The following is a 19,041-nucleotide window of genomic DNA, read 5'->3' as shown; positions in this document are numbered from 1 at the left end:
AAAATAACACAGAAACAAGTCATTACGTTGCAGTATTATTTTCAGAACGGCACAAAGGAATTTGGCTGGTCTGCTTTTAATGCTGACAGAAGCTACACAACTAAATTTCTCAGATTCACCTGGAAAAATCCCTTAGGACAGTAAGTGAAACACCCAAGGAGCATAAGCAGGTTCCAAATTTTAAAATACAATATAGGAGACAAAATTAAAAATATAACACAGAAGAGGAGAGTAAACTGAAAAATAAGGCCTATATGCTCTCATTTTAATAAAACTCTGCACCAGATAGATTTAAAATATATTTTTAGTCTTGTTACAGAAAAGAAATGATTTCTCATTAAAAGGGAAAACTAGGAGGATGCTGGCTTACATCTGTTGCAAAAAGAAAAGTGCAATAATCAAGCAACTGTTTTATGTAAAAATATTAGTGGCTCTATGATGCATTATTTTAATAAGAGCTTCATCTTGATACGTGGGAATATACTTAGCAGTAAATAATCATACAAAACTTCACTCCAGAATTCAACATCTAATGAAATGTAGAAAGCTTCACGAAGATTCAAGTTTCCATTTAAATTCCTAACTCCTGGTCACACTCTGAGTTCCCATAAACTCACCTTCATCAAATTTATTCCAAAACAAATTAGTAAACACGTACAATTATTTTTAAAAGTAAATTATCTGAAATCCCTGTTTAACCCAAATGAAGAATGGCAACAATGCTATAAGAGTGAATTTGAATCCTTTTTCCCAGAAAGGCATCTTGAACTAACAGGCTGAAGAGGTGAAAAGAAAAAGATGCAGGACGGACATCCTTTTCTCACTTCAACTCACTGCCACATTTAGTGTTGAAGTTTGCAGGCTACAAAAGGTGGCACAAACCCTAAAGGACAAAATTTCTGCAGGACTGAGGAAGCAGGTGTGACGTGGAAATGCTGGGGACTGAGCCTAGAGAGAGCGTCCGAGTCAGGAGCAGTGAGCGTGTCAGGGGCCATGAGGCTGAGAATAGGGACAGAAAAGTCTGGTGGGCCATAACTTACCAAAGCAATCTGTAGAAATAAATAAACCCACCTCTGAAAACTGACCACAGCACACAGGATCATCTGACGCACAAACTAGGTATTTCAAAGGGCCCCTGGACAGATGGCTTGCAGCAGACCTCAAAAATCCTGACACAGTGTGCCGGCACAAGTCACAGATTCCATCCTCTAGGCAAGATCAAACTCAATTATGGATGAATTTAGAATTAAACTGTCAAGTCAAATATAAAAGATTGTGAAGAGACAAAGGCAAAAAGATTCTGCCATCCATGACATCATTCACATTTACCATGAATTTGAGGGCAATATATTTAACCAAAAGAAAAATCACCACCTTAAAGAAAAAAATGCTAAACTTATTGAGAATGAAACTACCACAAATTTTTTTTTTTTCCTTTTTCTCCCCAAAGCCCCTGGGTACATAGTTGTGTATTCTGGTTGTGGGTCCTTCCAGCTATGGCACATGGGACGCCACCTCAGCGTGGCTCGACGAGTGGTGCCATGTCCACACCCAGGATTTGAACCAACGAAACACTGGGCCGCCTGCAGGAGAGTGTGCAAACTTAATCACTCAGTCATGGGGCCGGCCCCTAAATTACCACAAAATTTAAATGACAACAAAGTAAACCTCATCCCTCCCAAAAAGGTAGATCAAAGTACTCTGATCCCAAATCATAGTAGATCTATGTTTTAGTGGCCCTTAGAAATAACAAAAAACCATAAAGTATACTTCTTTTAACTATTATACAGGAAGTAGCTGAGTCCAGGAAAGAGAGTAAAGGAATACAGAGAGCTTACATTCAAAATATTTTGTTCATACCTACAAAAAACAAAATGCAGTCCAAACAGTCCTTACGAGCATGATGGAGACGTGTCTAAGAGGGTAGCTACCAATGACTATCTAACAGCATTCACAGATTACATGACTCATCACAGAATAATGACCTGTGTCACTCCAGCAGCTATCTCCAGCACACCACAGCACACTACAGAACTCTGACTCAGGTATAAACAGAGAAGACAAGAAATGTACGGAGGACACTACGATGGAAAGGACAATAAATATAACAGATAAGAGAATCAACATTTAAACCTTCCAACTGGCCACATACACGTGGCATCTCCATGCACTGGGATCTCATGAAGCCGTGAAAAAGAACGAAGCAGTTCTTGTATTAACCTAGACGGATCTCTAAGATGTGGCATGAGGAAAAAAGCGAGGTGGAAAACAGTGCCTGTGGTATGCCACTGCTTGGGTAAAAACATGCGTCTGCATGTTTGCTGGTGTATGCAGAGCATATCTAAGGAAGGATACAAAAGAAATCAGAAAGAGCAGTTGCCATCCAAGAGGGGAAGTAGATGGGACAAAGTTAATTTTCATTGTTTATTACCATTTCACTCTTCTATCACATGAATATATTACCTACTCAATATAAATTAAATTTGGACTTCTGCTTCTGGAAAGATGAAATAAACACACTTTTCCCTATTCCTCTCAATAAGTACAGCTAGAATCCCTGGACTTTATATATTAAAGGAACATAAAAAGATGCTGAGAGGTGAAGAGAAGATGGCAGACTGACTAGGGACCTCAGGACCCTAGGAACAACACAGTGGTGAGTTCTCTGGATTTTCTTTTTGTCTCATATATCCTATACTGGGTCCTGGAGAAGCCAAGAACCCAGGAACACCAATGAGCACCCAAAAATAGGTCCCCCAAAGAGCCTATCTCCAGCCAAAGGAGATGAAAGGGGCACCCTGAAAAGATAGAAAACTTTAAAACAATGACCAGACTCCAGTCAAACACCACAGAAAAACAAAGCCCCACCCTCGGTGCCAGTGGATACCCTGTGGGGAGCCAGGACTCATCCCACCGAGCAGAAACAATCTGCCCCTCTACTTCCACGATGGGGTTCTGTCAGAGCAGGTCTAGCAGAAAGTCGGGACTTCCACCACCACCAGCAGAACAAGGCGCCCCTCGCCTTCCAGCCAGGATGCTATCTGCAGGGGCCTAGTGGGGAGCCTAAACTCCCACTCTCACTCAGCAGTAACATGGAGTCCCTCCCCAACTGAGTTTCAACAAAGGCCAAGTGGAGAACTAGAACTCCGACCTCAACATAGCATTAACAAGGGGCATCCCCCTTCCCCTGCTGGAGCCATATCAAAAATGACTTGCTTCAGATATTCCATGCTTTGGAGTGCAAGAATAAACATAGTCAAAATGTCCATATTACCTAAAGCAATCTGTAGATTCAATGTAATCCCAACCAGTATCCCAATGATACATATCAGTCTGAAAGCTTCTGCAAGACAAAGGAAACCATGAACAAAACGAAAAGACAACCCACCAACAGGGAGGAAATATTTGCAAGTCATATATCTGACAAGGGGTTAATTTCCAAAATATATCAAGAACTCATATATCTCAACGACAAAAAGACAAACAACCTGATCAAAAAAAGGGCAAAGGATATCAACAGACATTTCTCCAAACGGGATACACAGATGGCCAACAGGAACATGAAAAGATGTTCAACATCACTAATTATGAGGGAAATGCAAATCAAAACTACAATGAGATATCACCTTACACCTATCAGAATGACTATAATTACCAAAACAAAAAAAAAACAAATGTTGGAGAGGATGTGGAGAAAAGGGAACCCTCATACACTGCCGGTGGGAAAGCAAACTGGCGCAGCCACTATGGAAAATAGTATGGAGATTTCTCAAAAAATTAAAAACAGAAATACCATATGATCTAGCTATCACACTACTGAGTATTTATCGAAAGAACTTGAAATCAATAATCCAAAGAGACTTATGCACCCCTATGTTCACTGCAGCATTATTTACAATAGCCAAGATGTGGAAGCAACCCAAGAGCCCATCAACTGATGAGTGGATAAAGATGTGGTGCATATATACAATGGAGTACTACTCAGCCATAAAAACAGACAAAATCATCCTATTTGCAACAACATGGATGGACCTTGAGGATATGATGTTAAGCAACATAAGCCCTACAGGGAAAGACAAATACTGCATGATCTCACTCATATGTGGAAGATAAACAAACACATGGATAAAGAGAAGAGAATAGTGGTTACCAGAGGGCAAGGGGCTGAGGAAGGGCAAAAGGGGTAAAGGGGCACATGTGTATGATGACAGATAAAAATTAGACTACTGGTGATGAGCAAAAGGCAGTCTATACATAAATTGATAAATAATAATGAACACCCAAAATTACACAATGTTACAAACTTTTATGACTTCAATAAAATAATTGGGGAAAATAAAGATTTAACTCCTCAAACAACAACAACAAAAAAAATGACTTGCTTCAGCCATGAAAAAGAAAGAAATATTGCCATTTGTGACACCACCAATGGACCTTGAGGGCATTAAGCTAAATGAAATAAGTCAAACAGAGAAAGACAAATACCATATGATCTCACTTATATGTGGAATCTAAAAAGAAAGAAAAACAAGCTCATAGATACTGAGAACAGACTGGTGGTCACCAGAGGGAGGGGGTCGGGTGTGGCAAAATGTGTGAGAGGAGTCAAAAGGTACAAACTTCCAGTTATAAAATAAATAAGTTATAGGGATGTAATGAACAGCATGGCAACTATAGTTAATAATAATGAATTACGTATTTGAAAGTTGCAAAGAGTAAATCTTAAAAGTTCCCATCACAAGAAAAAAAATTTCTGTTAACTATGTATGGTGATGGATGTTAACTAGACTTATGGTGGTCATCATTTCACAATATATACAAATATTGAATCATTATGTCGTACACCTGAAACTAACATAATATTGTATGTCAATTATACCTCAATTAAAAAATAATTAAAAATAAGTAATCCAAAAAAAGAAAAGAAATGACTTGCTAAAACATAAGATTTAAATAAGATCCAGAATCTCATAATGTAATACCCAAAATGTCCAGCTTTCAATAAAAAAAAAATCTCTCACCATAGGAAGAACCAGGAACATCTCAACTAAAATGATAAAAGATAATCCACAGATGCCAAGACTGAGATGACACAGATAACAGAATTATCAAACAGGATTTCAGGAGCCATCATAAAACGCTTCAATGAGCTATGACAAACACACTTGAAACAAATGGAAAATAAAAGACAGTCTCAGGAAGGAAACACAAAGTCACAGCCAAGACAGAAGATATAAAGACAAAACCACATGGAAATTCCAGAACTAAAAAACACAATACCTAAAGTACAAATCTCAATGGATGGGCTCAGCAGCAGAAAAAGAGGAAATAATCACTGAACTTGAAGACAGAACAAGAGAAATTACCCAACTTGAACAACAAAGAGAAAACAGACTGAAAAACAAATGAATGGGGCCTCCAGGACATGTGGGGTCTACACAAAAGCTCTAACATTCATACATTCCATGTCCCAGGAGAAGAGAAGGGAGGCAGGGCTTAAAAAGTATTCAAAGAAATACTCACTAAAAATTTGCCAAATTTGGAAAAAAAAATAAATAAACCTAAAGATTCAAGACTGAACAAACCCCAAAAAGGATAAAACCAAAGAAATCCATGCCAAGATGCATTGCAGTCAAACTTCTAAAAACTGAAGACCAAGGGGAAAATTCTGAAAGCCTCCTGCAAATCTCCCTCAGAAAGCAGGGAGCCCAGAAGGAAAGGGCACATCTACCAAGTGCTGAGAGAGCTGCCACTCAGAAACCCATATTCAGCAAATATATCCCTCAAAGTAAAGAGCAAATCAAGACGTTCTCGGAACAACAAAAACTAACAGAATTTCTCACCAGCATATCAACTCTAAAAGAAGGGCTAAAGAAAGTTCTCTAAACAGGGAGGAAATGATAAAAAAAAAAACAAAAAAAGGGAATCTTGGAACATCAGGAAGGAAGAACAAACAATGGAAAGAGCAAAAATACGGGTAATCACGGCCAGCCACGACGGCCCAGTGGTTGGAGTTGGGCGCTCACCACTTCGGAGTCCTGGGTTCGCTTCCCGGTTGTGGAACGGCACCACTCTCAGTGGCCATGCTGTGGTGGCAGCTCACACAGAACTAGGAGGACTCACAACTATGATACACCACCATGCACTGGGGCTTTGGGGAGAAAAAAAGTGTAAGATTGGGAACAGATGTTAGCTCAGGGCTAATCCTTCTCGGCAAAAGAAAAAAAAATGGGTAATCACAATTACTTTGCTTCTCTTGAGTTTTCTAAATTACGTCTGGCAGTTGAAACAAAAATTATAACACTGATGTGCTTCTCAACATATGCAGAGGAAATAAAGTCAATTATATCAGAAATAGGGGAGGGGAAAGGGACATAAAGAGAGGTAAGGTTTCTACATTTCACCGAAACTGGTAAAATGTTGACACCAGCAGACTAAGAAGTTACGTTTTTTAACGTGATAGCTAGAGCAACCACTTAAAAAGCTATACATACATGTACCCAAAAACACCACAGATGAATCAAAATGAAATTCTAAAACATGCTCAAGTAATCCACGGGAAGTTAGGTAAAACAAGACAAAGAAATAAAAAACAGAACAAACAGAAAAAGCACTGACCAATAATTACAATAAACAGGGCCGGCCCATGGTTGAACGGTGGAGTTCGAGCGCTCCGCTTCAGCAGCCTAGGGTTTCACCGGTTTGGATCCTGGGCATGGACATGCCACCACTTATCAGGCCATGCTGAGGCGGCGTCCCACATGCCACAGCTAGAAGGACTCACACTAAAATATACAACTATGTACTGGAGGGATTTGGGGAGAAAAACCAGGGAAAGAAAAAGAAGATTGGTAACAGTTGTTAGCTCAGATACCAATCTTTAAAATAATAATAATAATAATAATTACAACAAACATAAGTGGTCTAAATATAACAATTAAAAGACAGACATTGGCAGAGGGGATTTAAAAAAATGACTGAACTCTACACTGTCTACAAGAAACTCTCTTCAAATGTAATGACATACGATGGCTCAAAGTAGAAAGATGGAAAAAGATATTCTATGCAAACCTTAAAGAAAGCATGGGTGGTTATACTGTCATCAGAAAAAGTAAACTTTATAGCAAGGAAAATTACCACTGATAGAGAGGGACACTAAATAATGATAAAAAGTCAATCCATCGAGAAGACAGAGCAATCCTAAATGTGTATGTACCAAAGAACAGAGCAGCAAAATACGTGAATCAGAAGCTGACAGGAGAAAAGACAAATCCACAATTATAGCTGCAGACTTCAACACCTCTCTCTCAATCAAAACAACAAATAAACAGAAAATGAGCAAAGACACAGAAGAACTCAACAACACCATTAACTACGGAATCTAATCAACATGTATAGAACACTCCACCCAACGAGAGCAAAATGCACATTGTTTTCAAGCATCCATGCAACCAATAAGCCTTATACTGGGCCATAAAACCAACCTCAACAAGTTTAAAAGAACTGAAGTCACACAGAGTGTGTTTCTGACTACAATGGGATTGACCCAGAAATCAATAACAGAAAGATAACGAGAAAATCCACCCAAACACTTAGAAACTAAACAACATAGTTCTAAAAAATCCATGGATCAAAGAGGAAGTCTCAGGGAAACTAAAATCTACATGAACAGGATGACAATGAGAATAGAGAATATCATAATGTATGGGACACAGCTAAAACAGTGCTAACAGGAAAAATTTTAATGCTAAATGCATACTTTAGAAAAGAGAAAAAGTCTCAAATCAATAACCTAAGTTCTCACCTTAAGAACCCAAAAAAAAGAGCAAAACAAACCCAAAACAAGAAAAAGGAAAGAAATAAAGAGAAGAAATCAATAAAATTTAAAACAGAAAAATCTATGAATCAAAAAGCTGGTTCATCAAAAGTTCAAATTGTTGCTCTGTAAAAGACCCTGTGAAGATGAAAGACAAGCTACACACTGGGAGAAATTGTTTGCAAACCACATACCTGACAAAGGACTCTTATCTACTATACATAAAGAACTCTAAAAACTTAACAGCAAAACACAAACAATCCAATTAGAAAATGAGCAGAAGACATGAAGAGACGTTTCACGGAACAGGATATGCAGACGGCAAATAAGCACACGAAAAGATGTTTAACATCACTGGCCATTAAGGAAATGAGAATTAAGATCATGCTGAGACGTCACTACATACTTATTAAAACATCTAAAATTAAAAAGTGACATTACCAAATGCTGGCAAGGATGTGGTGCAACTGGCTTTCTCCTACACAGCCGGTGAGAATGCAAAATAGTACAGCCATTATGGGAATTTCCTCAAAATACTAAACCTAGCAACTGCACTACACAGTAGTTACCCAGAGAATTGAAAATTACATCCACACAAAAACCTGTACACAACTGTTTATAGCAGCTTCATTTTTAACAGCTGAAAACTGGAAATAACTAAGATGTTCCTCAACAGATGAATGTTTAAACAAACTACGGTACATCCACACACTGGAATACTAGTCAGCAATAAAAAGGCACAGTCTATTGACACATGCAACAATTTGGATGGATCTCAAGAGCATTATGCTGAATGAAAAAGACAATCTCAAAAGGGTACATACTGTATGATTCCATTCATATAACATTCTCAAAATAACAAAATTACGGAGATGGAACTAGGTTAGTAGCTGCCAGAGGGTAGGAATGGGGCAGGGGAGATGAGTAAGTGTAATTATAAGAAAACAGCATGAGAGAGATCTCTGTGGTGATGAAACAGTTCTAACCTCAATTGCAGCCATGGTTGCAGGAATCCACACATGGGACAAAACGACACAGAACTGCACGTGCACACTGCACCAATGTCAGCTTCCTGGTTTGACATTGTACTATAACTGTGTAAGATGTGACCTCTGGAGGAAGCAGGAAGAAGGGTACATAGGACCTCACTAAACTGTCTTTCCAACTTCCTGTAAATCTATCATTATTTCAAAATAAAATAGTTTGAAGATGAATATAGTTTGTAAATAAACAAATTAAAAAATAAAACATTTCCATTAGCTGTAATTATGAATTAAAAATAACAAGATTAAATGTAATAAAGAACAATGTAAATATTCTACAGATTAAAAAAAAAATTGTATGGGTACAGAAATGTGTGCAACAGAAGAGACAGGGTATTTTCCAAATGCTAAAAATTCATCTGAGGGCAAGCTAAAGAAGACTATCAGGGAGAGCATATCTAAGGAAGAGCATGCATAAAGATTTAGATATAAATTCTGTATGTTAAGAACACTTGTTATAGCAGTTGACAGATAATGTTAATTTTTAAAATAAAAATATCCAGTATAGGGCCAGTCCCCTGGCTAAGTGGTTAAGTTCGCTCACTCCACTTCAATGGACCAGGTTTAGTTTCTGGGCGCAGACCTACACCCCTGTTAGCAGCCATGCTGTGTTGGCAGCCCACATACTAAAAAATAGACAAAGACTGGCATAGATGTTAGCTCAGGGTGAATCTTCCTCAGTAAAAAAAAAAAAAAGGTCATATATTTTACTAAACATTCAAGGAATAATTCCTATCTTATATAAACTGTTCCAGAAAAGAGAAAAAGCAAGCTAACAAACTCATTTTATAGAGCCAGTACAATTTTGATATACAAACCAGACAAAAACAGTACAAAAAAGGAAAATTATAGACCAATCCACTTTTGAACACTGATGTAAAAAATCCCCCCCCAAAACTTGAAAATACAATTCAGCATGTACTTGATATCTCATAACCAAGTAGGGTTTACCTCAAGAATGAAATAAATGACTGTTCAATATTTGAAAGTATATTAATGTAATTCATTATATTAGGAGTTTAAATGTCCAAAACCATATGATCATCTCAATAGATACACAGAGCGCCCTAAATGTCAATATCTACTCATCATTTAAAAAAAAAAAAAAAAAACTCTTTGAATTATGTTAAGTGAAATAAGCCAGCGAGAGAAGGACAATCTGTGTATGACTCCACTCATATGAGGAATTTAAAATTATGGGCTAAGAACAGTTTAGTGGATATCAGGGGAAAGGTGGGGTGGGGGGTGGGCACAAAGGGTGAAGTGGTGCACCTACAACACGACTGACAAACATTAATGCACAACTGAAATTTCACAAGATTGTAACCTATCAATAACTCAATAAAAAAAAAAAACTCTTAGTAAACTAGGAACAGAAGAGCACCGTGTTAACCTGAAAAAAGCATTTCCACAAAAACCTAGAGCAATCACTAGAGAAACAGTAACATCATTCTCTTTTAAGTCAGAGAGATAAGCACCTGCTCCCTCCAGTTCTAGTCACTGCAGTAGAAGTTCCAGCCAGTGCAAAAAGACCAAGAAAAAGTTATGAAGAACCGGGATTGGAAGAGACAAAATAACCATTATTTGCAGTTAATACATTAGTCTGCACAGAAAACTTAAGAGAATCTGCAGACTATTACAACAAAACTGAGAGGTCAGCAAGGTTGCGGGATTCAAAAACAACTTTAAAAACTCACTAGCATTCCCACATGCTAGCAAGTATTAATTAGAAAATGTAATTTAAAAAAATTCACAAGAGCATCAAAAACATAAAGGCACCTAAAAACAAATCTAGCAAAAGGAGTGTGTGAGCTTTTTGAAGAATATTACAAAACACCACTGAAACGTAAGAGACATGAATAAACAATAAAACACATTATCGTATTCATGGAAAGGAAAACTCAATTCATGAAGACGTCAAATTTTTCCCAAATTCATCTATAAATTGAATGTGTCTTTAATCAAAACCCCATTATAATTTTTCACGGACCTTAAACTGATTCTAAAACTTACAATAAAGAGTAAGGGCCTGGGAGAGGCCAAGGTTTTCTGAGAAGGAAAGAGGAGGGAGGAGGTGTTGGCCCTCCCAGATCTCAAGCCACATGCTAACGTAGAGCAGGCCCCCCTCATCCAAGGCTCCACCTTCTGCAATGTCAGTTACCTGCAGTCAACCAGGTGCAAAAACATTAAACGGAAATTTTCAGAAATAAACAATCAGTTTTAAATTTCGTGGCATTCTGAGTAGCAGGATGAAATCTCATTCCATGCCATGCTCTCCCACCCTGGACATGAATCACCCCTTGTCCAGCGTATCCACACTGTATATGCTACATGCCCATTAGTCACTTAGCATCCTTCTTGGTTATTAGATCAACTGTCAAGGTATTACAGTGCTTGTGTTCAAGTAACCCTAATTTTACTTAATAATGGCCCCAAAGTGCCACTAATCCTCTACTGTGCCTAATTTATAAAGTAAACTTTATCACAGGTGTGTATATATGGGAAAAAACAGTATACGTAGATTACGGAACTATCTGTGGTCTCAGGACCTCCTGGGGGTTTTGGAACGTATCCTCTGCAGATAAGGTGGGACTACTGCAATAGTACTTAAGATAGTGCAAATCTGGAACAGAGATAGACAAACGCATGAATGAAACAAAATTAAAACACCACAAATATTCCCAAGCATATACAGTACCTCAATATGATTGAAGAGGCATGTCAAATTGGAATGCACTCTTCAATAAATGGTGCTGGGACAACTGGCCTTCCATTTGGAAAACAAAATTAACTATCTCTCTCACAATACATTCAAAAACACTTCAAATTTTCTTAGAAGAAAACACAAAGTTTTTATGACTTTGGAGTAGAAATGCATTTTTTAAAATAGGAATATATTACAAAATTTTGACTATATCAAAATTTTAAGTTTCTAGATTTAAAGAAATCACTTAAAAAAGATGTCACAGAATAGAAGATATTTGCCACGAATTACTATTCAGAGTACACAAGTTCCTATAACTCCATAAAAAAGACAAAAGATGTGTTAGAAAAATGTGCAAAGACATGAACAGGCAATGAAAGGTACTCCATCTTCCCAGTAATCAGAGAAATGCAAATTTCTAAAATGAGACCTCATTTTACATTCATTAGACTGACAGAAACTGAAGTCTAACAACATCCATTTGTCAAGGAGGTGCGGAAACAGATGCTCCCATCCACTGCAACAGGCACTCAAGTCAGTGCAGGCACCGGGAAGAGCAACCTGGCAACACCCCATACAGCTGAAGGGGTGCACACCTGAAAGACGAAACGACCCCATTTCTCATTATTTTCTCTTTAGAAACTAGCACACATGGACAAGGAGATAGTTACTGCACTATCTGGGTAATGGAGAAAACTGGAAAATGCCCAGGTGAAAAAAAATTGTTGCAGATTCACATATTAGAATTCTGATCCAGATCTGTATCAACACTGATGAGTCTGAAAATCACACTATTGAGGGTTTTTTAAAACAACAATGCAGAAAACTATTTGCAGTATGGTATCACTTTGGAAGTGTTTAAACTCACAAAACAATGCCACGTTTCGTGACTGTGGGCTCGTATCTGGAAGGTAAGGATACAACACGGACTGGACAGAGGAGACACCCACCAGGGCAGGGAGACAAGCGACAGAGAAGCAGGACGGGAGATGGAGACGGGGCTGACACCCATGCCGATGGACACGTGTGTTTACCCTTTACAAGATGGAATCATGTCAACACTGGTTCATTCTGGATAAGGGGTACGTGGGTCTTTGTTACATTATCTTTTGCTTTTGTTTTTTGGCCAGAACAAAAATTTTAAAGAATTCTGTTTAATAAAAAAAACACAAATGCCTCTGGGTTCAACCTCCATGTCCAGCCTAGACCCTTGTCCAGAGACCTCAGCCTTTCACCCGCTTGCACACCGGACCTTTTCACCTGAACTCTTCAAACGCTCAATGTCTAAAGTGTCCCTCCTTTCTCCTGACCCCTCCCTGCCCCCCACATCCTCTTTCTGTGGACACACACACACTCCTCTGCCTGAAACTTCTCAACGACTCCTAATGTTCTCCAACAACTTTAAAAAAAAAAAAAAGGAAGCGAAAAACTTTCTCAAAACAATCAAGCGAATTCTGCACAGAAGCTCAAGAAATCAGGCGGAAGCAGAGCTGCCCTGGTGGGGCGGCACGGGGCTCAGCGCCTCTCTGGTCTGGGGACCAGGCCCCCAAGGGAGCCTCAGAAACAACAGGAAAATTCCTGCTATGCAAAATGAAATTAAAATTCCTTAAGAGGACAGTTCCAAGGCCTTTGTCATCTGGCCCTTCCACAGGTTTCCAACCACATCCCCTGCCACTCTCTACTGGGAGCCGTGAGTCCGGTACCGTCAGAGTGTGGCAATTCTTCACATGCCCCGGGTGCACCTCACCTCCACGCCCACGGGAGTCAAAAAGCCTTGTTCCTGGGGCTGGCCCTGTGGCCGTGGCTGAGTGGTTAAGTTCACACGCTCCGCTGCAGGCGGCCCAGTGTTTCGTTGGTTCGAATCCTGGGCGCGGACATGGCACTGCTCATCAAACCACGCTGAGGCAGCGTCCCACATGCCACAACTAGAAGGACCCACAACGAAGAACATACAACTATGTACCGGGGGCTTTGCGGAGAAAAACGTAAAAAATAAAATCTTTAAAAAAAAAAAAAGTCTTGTTTCAGCACTTGCCAGACATCCACACATCCACAAAAGCACGACCTTTTCTCCTCGGATGCCACTTTAACACATACGTCTTGATCGTCACACTGCGAACAGAGCCTTCATAACCAGAAAAACGGTTCAGCTCTCAGCACGAGGACAAGCAGTGGACAACTGCCCAAGGTCACCAGGGCCCCCTACCTGCCAACACCCCCGCTTCTGCCCAAACGTCTTCTAACCCTGCCTCCTGGGGCTTCTCTATCTCTTGTAACAAATTCAGCCAACAACATAACTGTTCTTTTACTCCCACCTCTTTGACATTTTCATTATCTTCCCAGCTTCTGCCACTGCTGAAGTTCTGACAGCGCCAATCTGAGAGCTGCCGTGCCTCCTGACACTGAACGAAACCCTGCTAATAACTGACTTCAGTTCCCCTCTATTAATGATGACAGGGTAAATGAGGCAGCCAGCTGACGCTGCTGACAGTTTTAAATGGCAAAGCACTAAGGCAAAAGGTGCAAGGTCAGCCTTTCAGAGTTGTGGGCCCTAACAAGGTTAAAATCTCATCTGCTTTGAAAAGTCAGAAAGTCCAACTTATCGATTCACTGTGGAATGATCAAGTTCTGTGACATTCGCAATAATAAAACTCACAAATGACTGATCTCTCCTACAGAACACCAACTGTTTCGGACTGAATTGTGTCCCCTCAAAATTCACATACTGAAGCCCTACCCCAGTGTGACTGCATGTGGAGATAAAGCCTATCGGGAAGTAATAAAGGTTAAATGAGGTGACGAGGGTGGGGCCTCAATGCAACAGAACTAATGTCTTTACAGGAAGAGGGAGAGACACCAGAGAGCTCTCTCTCGGCCCTGTACAGAGAAAAGGCCACATGAGGACACAGTGAGAAGGAACCATTTGCAAGCCAAGGAGAGAGGCCTCACCAGAAACCAATCCTGATGGCACATTCGTCGTGGACTTGGAGCCTCCATTCTGTGGTAAAATAAATTTCTGTTGTTGAAGACATCCAGTCTGCGGCAGCCCTAGCAAGTAACGTACCCAGCCACGAATTTAAAATGACGGTGCAGCAGGCCATCATGGCTGCTGTGGAGGATCAAAGCATTCAGATCTAGAAAATCAAATTCAGGATCGGCTATCCGGCAAGAGAGGACTGGAATGAGGTGAATTAAATGCTCTCAAGGAATCTGGAGTACACTTTCTAGTGATCTGAACACCCATAGTCACCAAATAAGGCTTCAGTCTTCCCGTGAAGAAATACCTGCTAAGCTCCCTCCCTCCGGCTCTCCTCAGTTGTCCAGGTTCCACACTGGTCACAAGAGCCTGTCATTACAACGTCACCAGCCCCGTAACAGCTTACAGATTCTAAGAGCATGATTTATCTTACCAGAGGTACATTTAGGAGGCAGGGTTTCACTTGACTCTTGATTACACTACTGTTCGGTAAACTGTCTCCAAATAGTGACCCAGAATGTAAATAGTTTCAGAGAAGCATTCTACCCTAGAAAAAACTGACCTGACCTTGGAGACTCCTGTGGGAAATAAGGAGTGGGTAGGGTGCACTCCTGCCAACGTGAGGACATTTCTTCTTTTAAGGTTATCATTCTCTACTGACTAAAATTTAAACAAAAACAGAACACTTCTGAACATAATAAAACAGTCATCAGCCCTCTCAATTAAAAAAAAAAAGTCCTTCAAGAGAGTAAACAGTCAGGACAATGGACGGTCAGTCCACAAAGCGGCTAACTTAAAAAACTGGGCGTACTTAAAATTACAAATCAACCTTAAAGAACCAGACACACTCCTTCAAAGCAGCTCAGACATTGATGACAGACGGACAGGCCCCTGCTCACCACCCGAGCTCACACTCCAGTGTCAGCGACAGATGGCTGTGTCAGGAGAAAATCCAAGGATTACAAAGGTGGGGTTTTTAGTAACAGCAACAGTCTACTGCAATATTCAAGAACGAGGTGTCAAAATAAATAACCCTCCCCGGTAACCAGAACAATCTTCTAAAAGGAGACGGCAAGTAAATTAATAGACCTTGAAAAACAGAATGAGAATGCTTAGAACAGTTCCGAGAAACACCATCCCTGAGAAACCCGCGGGGCAGCTTTACTTACATGAAGGAATAATGAACTGGGGCTCAGTGTTGCCTGCGTAGCCAAGCTTGGTGTACCTAAAAGCACAAAGTCATCAACACAGGTTTAGACAATAATACTTGCCTCTGTATCCCACTCATGTCATTTATTATAAGCTCTCCAAGTTCTCAAACATCAAGCCTCATAATAGTCCCTTGAAATTTTTAAAAAAAGAGAAAACACTTGTTGACTAAGAATAAACACTAATTTCAAATAAGCAAGCAGCTACTAAAACTTAAAATACTATGCTTGGTTCTTTTGGAAAAATTCTTGCACACATATATTAATACATAAATGACATTCGTGTATCCCTAATAACTTTAAAAGTGCTTTTATACTCTCATAATCTTTACAAAAATGCTGTGAAGAAAGTAAATACTATCTCTATTTTGCAGATGAAAAAACTGAGGCCCTGAGAAGTTAATTAAGCTGCCCGAAGCCAGCCAGCCAGTGAACAGGAAAAGAACCCAAATCTAAATATGCAGGCTCTAATTCCAGGGCTGGCGCTCAGAGAAGTGCACTTACTTCTGAAACTTCATGAACTTTTGGGGGGGTTAGGAAATGATTATATAATTTTCTTAAAATGTCATGGCATATGTCTAGAAACAGCTACTGCCACCTCCTGAGAATATCTGACAGGAGCATCTCTTTATCATCTCATTTCAGAACGAGCCCATTTTCTGTCAAGACAGTCTGTATGATGAATTCCAAAAGTCTTAACTAAAACAAATGCCAAAATACTAGTATCTGTTCCAAAAGCATCTGCTAATCTCCTAAATATATAAAAAAGGGGGGGAGGGACCACCACTCAGAACCATCTGCTGGAGACTAAAAACTGAAAAGACCCGTGGGCCCTTCCTCTCTCCCAGGCCCACCGCACCGGCCGAGCAGCAGGCATGCTCGCCAGCCTTCTCCAGCAATGCCTCAGTGGATAAAAACACTTCCTGGCGGTGTTGAAAGTAACTTATTAATTCACTCTATTTTACAAATTATTTCAAGATGCTTGATACTACATGTTTTGATGTGGTAATACATTCCAAATTCTAATAAATTAATTTTATGATATTTAAATATAGCTTACCATATGCTAATTTTACTATTTTTGAACACAGAGTGAACGTAAGGTCTGAAGAGACAAAAAGAACAAATCAGCTCCACTTAAATCATGCCTTACTGCTGTGTCTCTAAGGCTCTGAGGTCTTTGTGCCACAAGACCCTGGGGAAGGCCAGGCCCTGAGAACCATCGGGCCCTATAAGGAGTTTCTACAAGGCAAGACCCATCTGAGAGCCCCCCTAAGCCCCACAAGCTACCAAAGTACACAAACCAAGTAGACCCACGAGTTCCCACTCCAGGGCTCTCCAGACTCACCAGGAGGTTTCAGAGCCAACCCAGGGCACCGGAGCTTTACAGGAGGGCAACACAGACCAGACTTTAAAAATTCTGCATCATCCCCAATTCAACCATCATTCTGGCAGTATATTCCAGACAATAAATATAAATAAACTGAATTACTGACCCAAGGCTAAAGAAGCCTACAAAATGTAATGAGCAGGCCAGAAGTCACTAAAAACCCCAGATCTAAGTCTGGGTTTTTAACAGGCCACATTACCCACTCACCAAAAAAAGTATGCACCTTGCACTTAAATAAATCCACCTTCCCAGGGTGTTAGATTATGAGTTGCATGACGACCAGAATAGGGTCCTTTTTCTTGATTATATCTCCACTCCAGACACTGCACCTGGCACGTGGCAGACACTCCGTACGTATCTGCTGAATGAGTTGTTACCAAATGTAAGGACAGGTCATCACCGTCAAAGTGCTGGAGAAAGGACCAGCTTTGAAAGGGGGACACTGAAAGTCAGAAAACCAATTTGATGGAACCAGAAAAGACCAAAGACGTTGTCTAATACAATCTCTCACTTACACATGAGAAAATATTTATTTTGTGTAATGCAGTTTAAAAAAAAAAAAAACCTGAAACAAATACAGAAAAATGTTAACATTTATTAAAATTAGGTGCTAAGTATCACTCATGTCTGTTATATAACTTTTTGCATTTCTGAAAGGCAAACGAGTGTATTGCATTGTTAAGACCATGCACTCTGGCACCAAACTGCCTGGCTTAGAATCCCAGCTCTGTTATTTTGCCAGGTGTATAACTTTGGGCAAGTTACTTTACCCATCTCTATCTTAGTTTTTCCATCTGTAAAATGGAGATAATAATACAACCTACCTCCTACGGGTTAGTGAGTAATATATATAATATATAAGTAAATATATAGAGAAAAAACTAGAACAGTGCTATCTATATGTTTTCATTATTTTTTTACTATAATTTCTTGTGCTTGAAATATTTCAAAATTTAAAATTTTGAAAAGTTAAAAAAAAAATAAAACAGTATGCTCTGTGTCCCAAGTCATATTGTTCAGTCTTTCTGTCATATACCACTCCATACACCACAGACACACTGATTTCTGAAGCAGTGGAAATAAAATGCACAAATGGTGACCCTAGTAAATACCAGACATCCTTCAACAACCATGTCTCATCTCCATCTCAAAGTTTCGGACCCTGATGTCATGAGCAAAGGCCCACAGCAGCACACGGTCACACTGCAGAAGTGGACGGGGGCGTGTTCAGCCCCACAGCTCTAAAATTCAACTGAACGCTGAGGATGCCGCTACCACCCGCCACTCTGCACCAGCTGCTGGGGCGTTCAGATGCTGAAGCCGCAGTGACCCCTGAGACAGCACAGACCTCAAAGGAGGCCTTCTGTCAGAGTCACTCGGAGACCGTAGCACCAGTAACAGTAAGCAAACAATGATTTTCATGACTGAGGCAAACTAACGCTGGGATATATTAATATTCTTATGTATTAACAACCTACTGTGAGATCTTTCCTTACTCTCCCAGCAAAACTGAAACTATTAAAAACACTGGCAAAGGGGCCAGCCTGGTGGCGTAGTGGTTAAGTTCGCATGCTCTGCTTCAGCGGCCCAGTTCAGGGGTTTGGATCCTGTGAGGGGCCCTACACACTGCTCATCAAGCCATGCTGTGGTGGTGCCCCACATACAAAATAGAGGACAACTGGCACAGACGTTAGCTCAGCAACAATCTTCCTCAAGCAAAAAGAGGAAGACTGGCAACAGATGTTAGCTCAGGGCCAATCTTCCTCACCAAAAGAACAAGAACAAAAAAAAAGCCACTAGCAAAAGCACAAACTATTCAGATCACCTAATGGTGATTTACTATCTTTAAATTTTCCTGTGCCATTCCTTAAACAGCATCAAATACAGCTGAGGTTTTGTTACT

At 40.0% G+C, this 19,041-nt stretch overlaps 1 protein-coding gene across 13 annotated transcripts in view; it reads right to left on the bottom strand.

The window, feature by feature from the left end:
- The window catches only part of ACTR3B (actin related protein 3B), a 79,482-nt gene that overhangs the window by 44,828 nt on the left and 15,613 nt on the right, over positions 1 to 19,041 (bottom strand). For 5 of the 13 annotated variants that reach the window (XM_070616901.1, XM_070616908.1, XM_070616904.1 and 2 more), the window contains exon 2: positions 15,710 to 15,765. The exons of 4 other annotated variants lie outside the window; for them this stretch is intronic. In XM_070616901.1, coding sequence (XP_070473002.1) covers positions 15,710 to 15,765 — 56 coding nt within the window. Of the gene's footprint in view, positions 1 to 6,618; positions 6,806 to 15,102; positions 15,196 to 15,709; positions 15,766 to 16,808; positions 16,854 to 17,467; positions 17,581 to 19,041 lie in introns of those variants that run through there. 4 more of the 13 variants (XM_070616905.1, XM_070616906.1, XM_070616902.1 and 1 more) reach the window with 4 other exon arrangements.

The sequence above is a fragment of the Equus przewalskii genome, chromosome 4 (assembly GCF_037783145.1).
Source record: "Equus przewalskii isolate Varuska chromosome 4, EquPr2, whole genome shotgun sequence".
Classification (NCBI taxonomy): Eukaryota; Metazoa; Chordata; class Mammalia; order Perissodactyla; family Equidae; genus Equus; species Equus przewalskii.
This window is presented reverse-complemented; position numbering and strand designations above follow the sequence as displayed.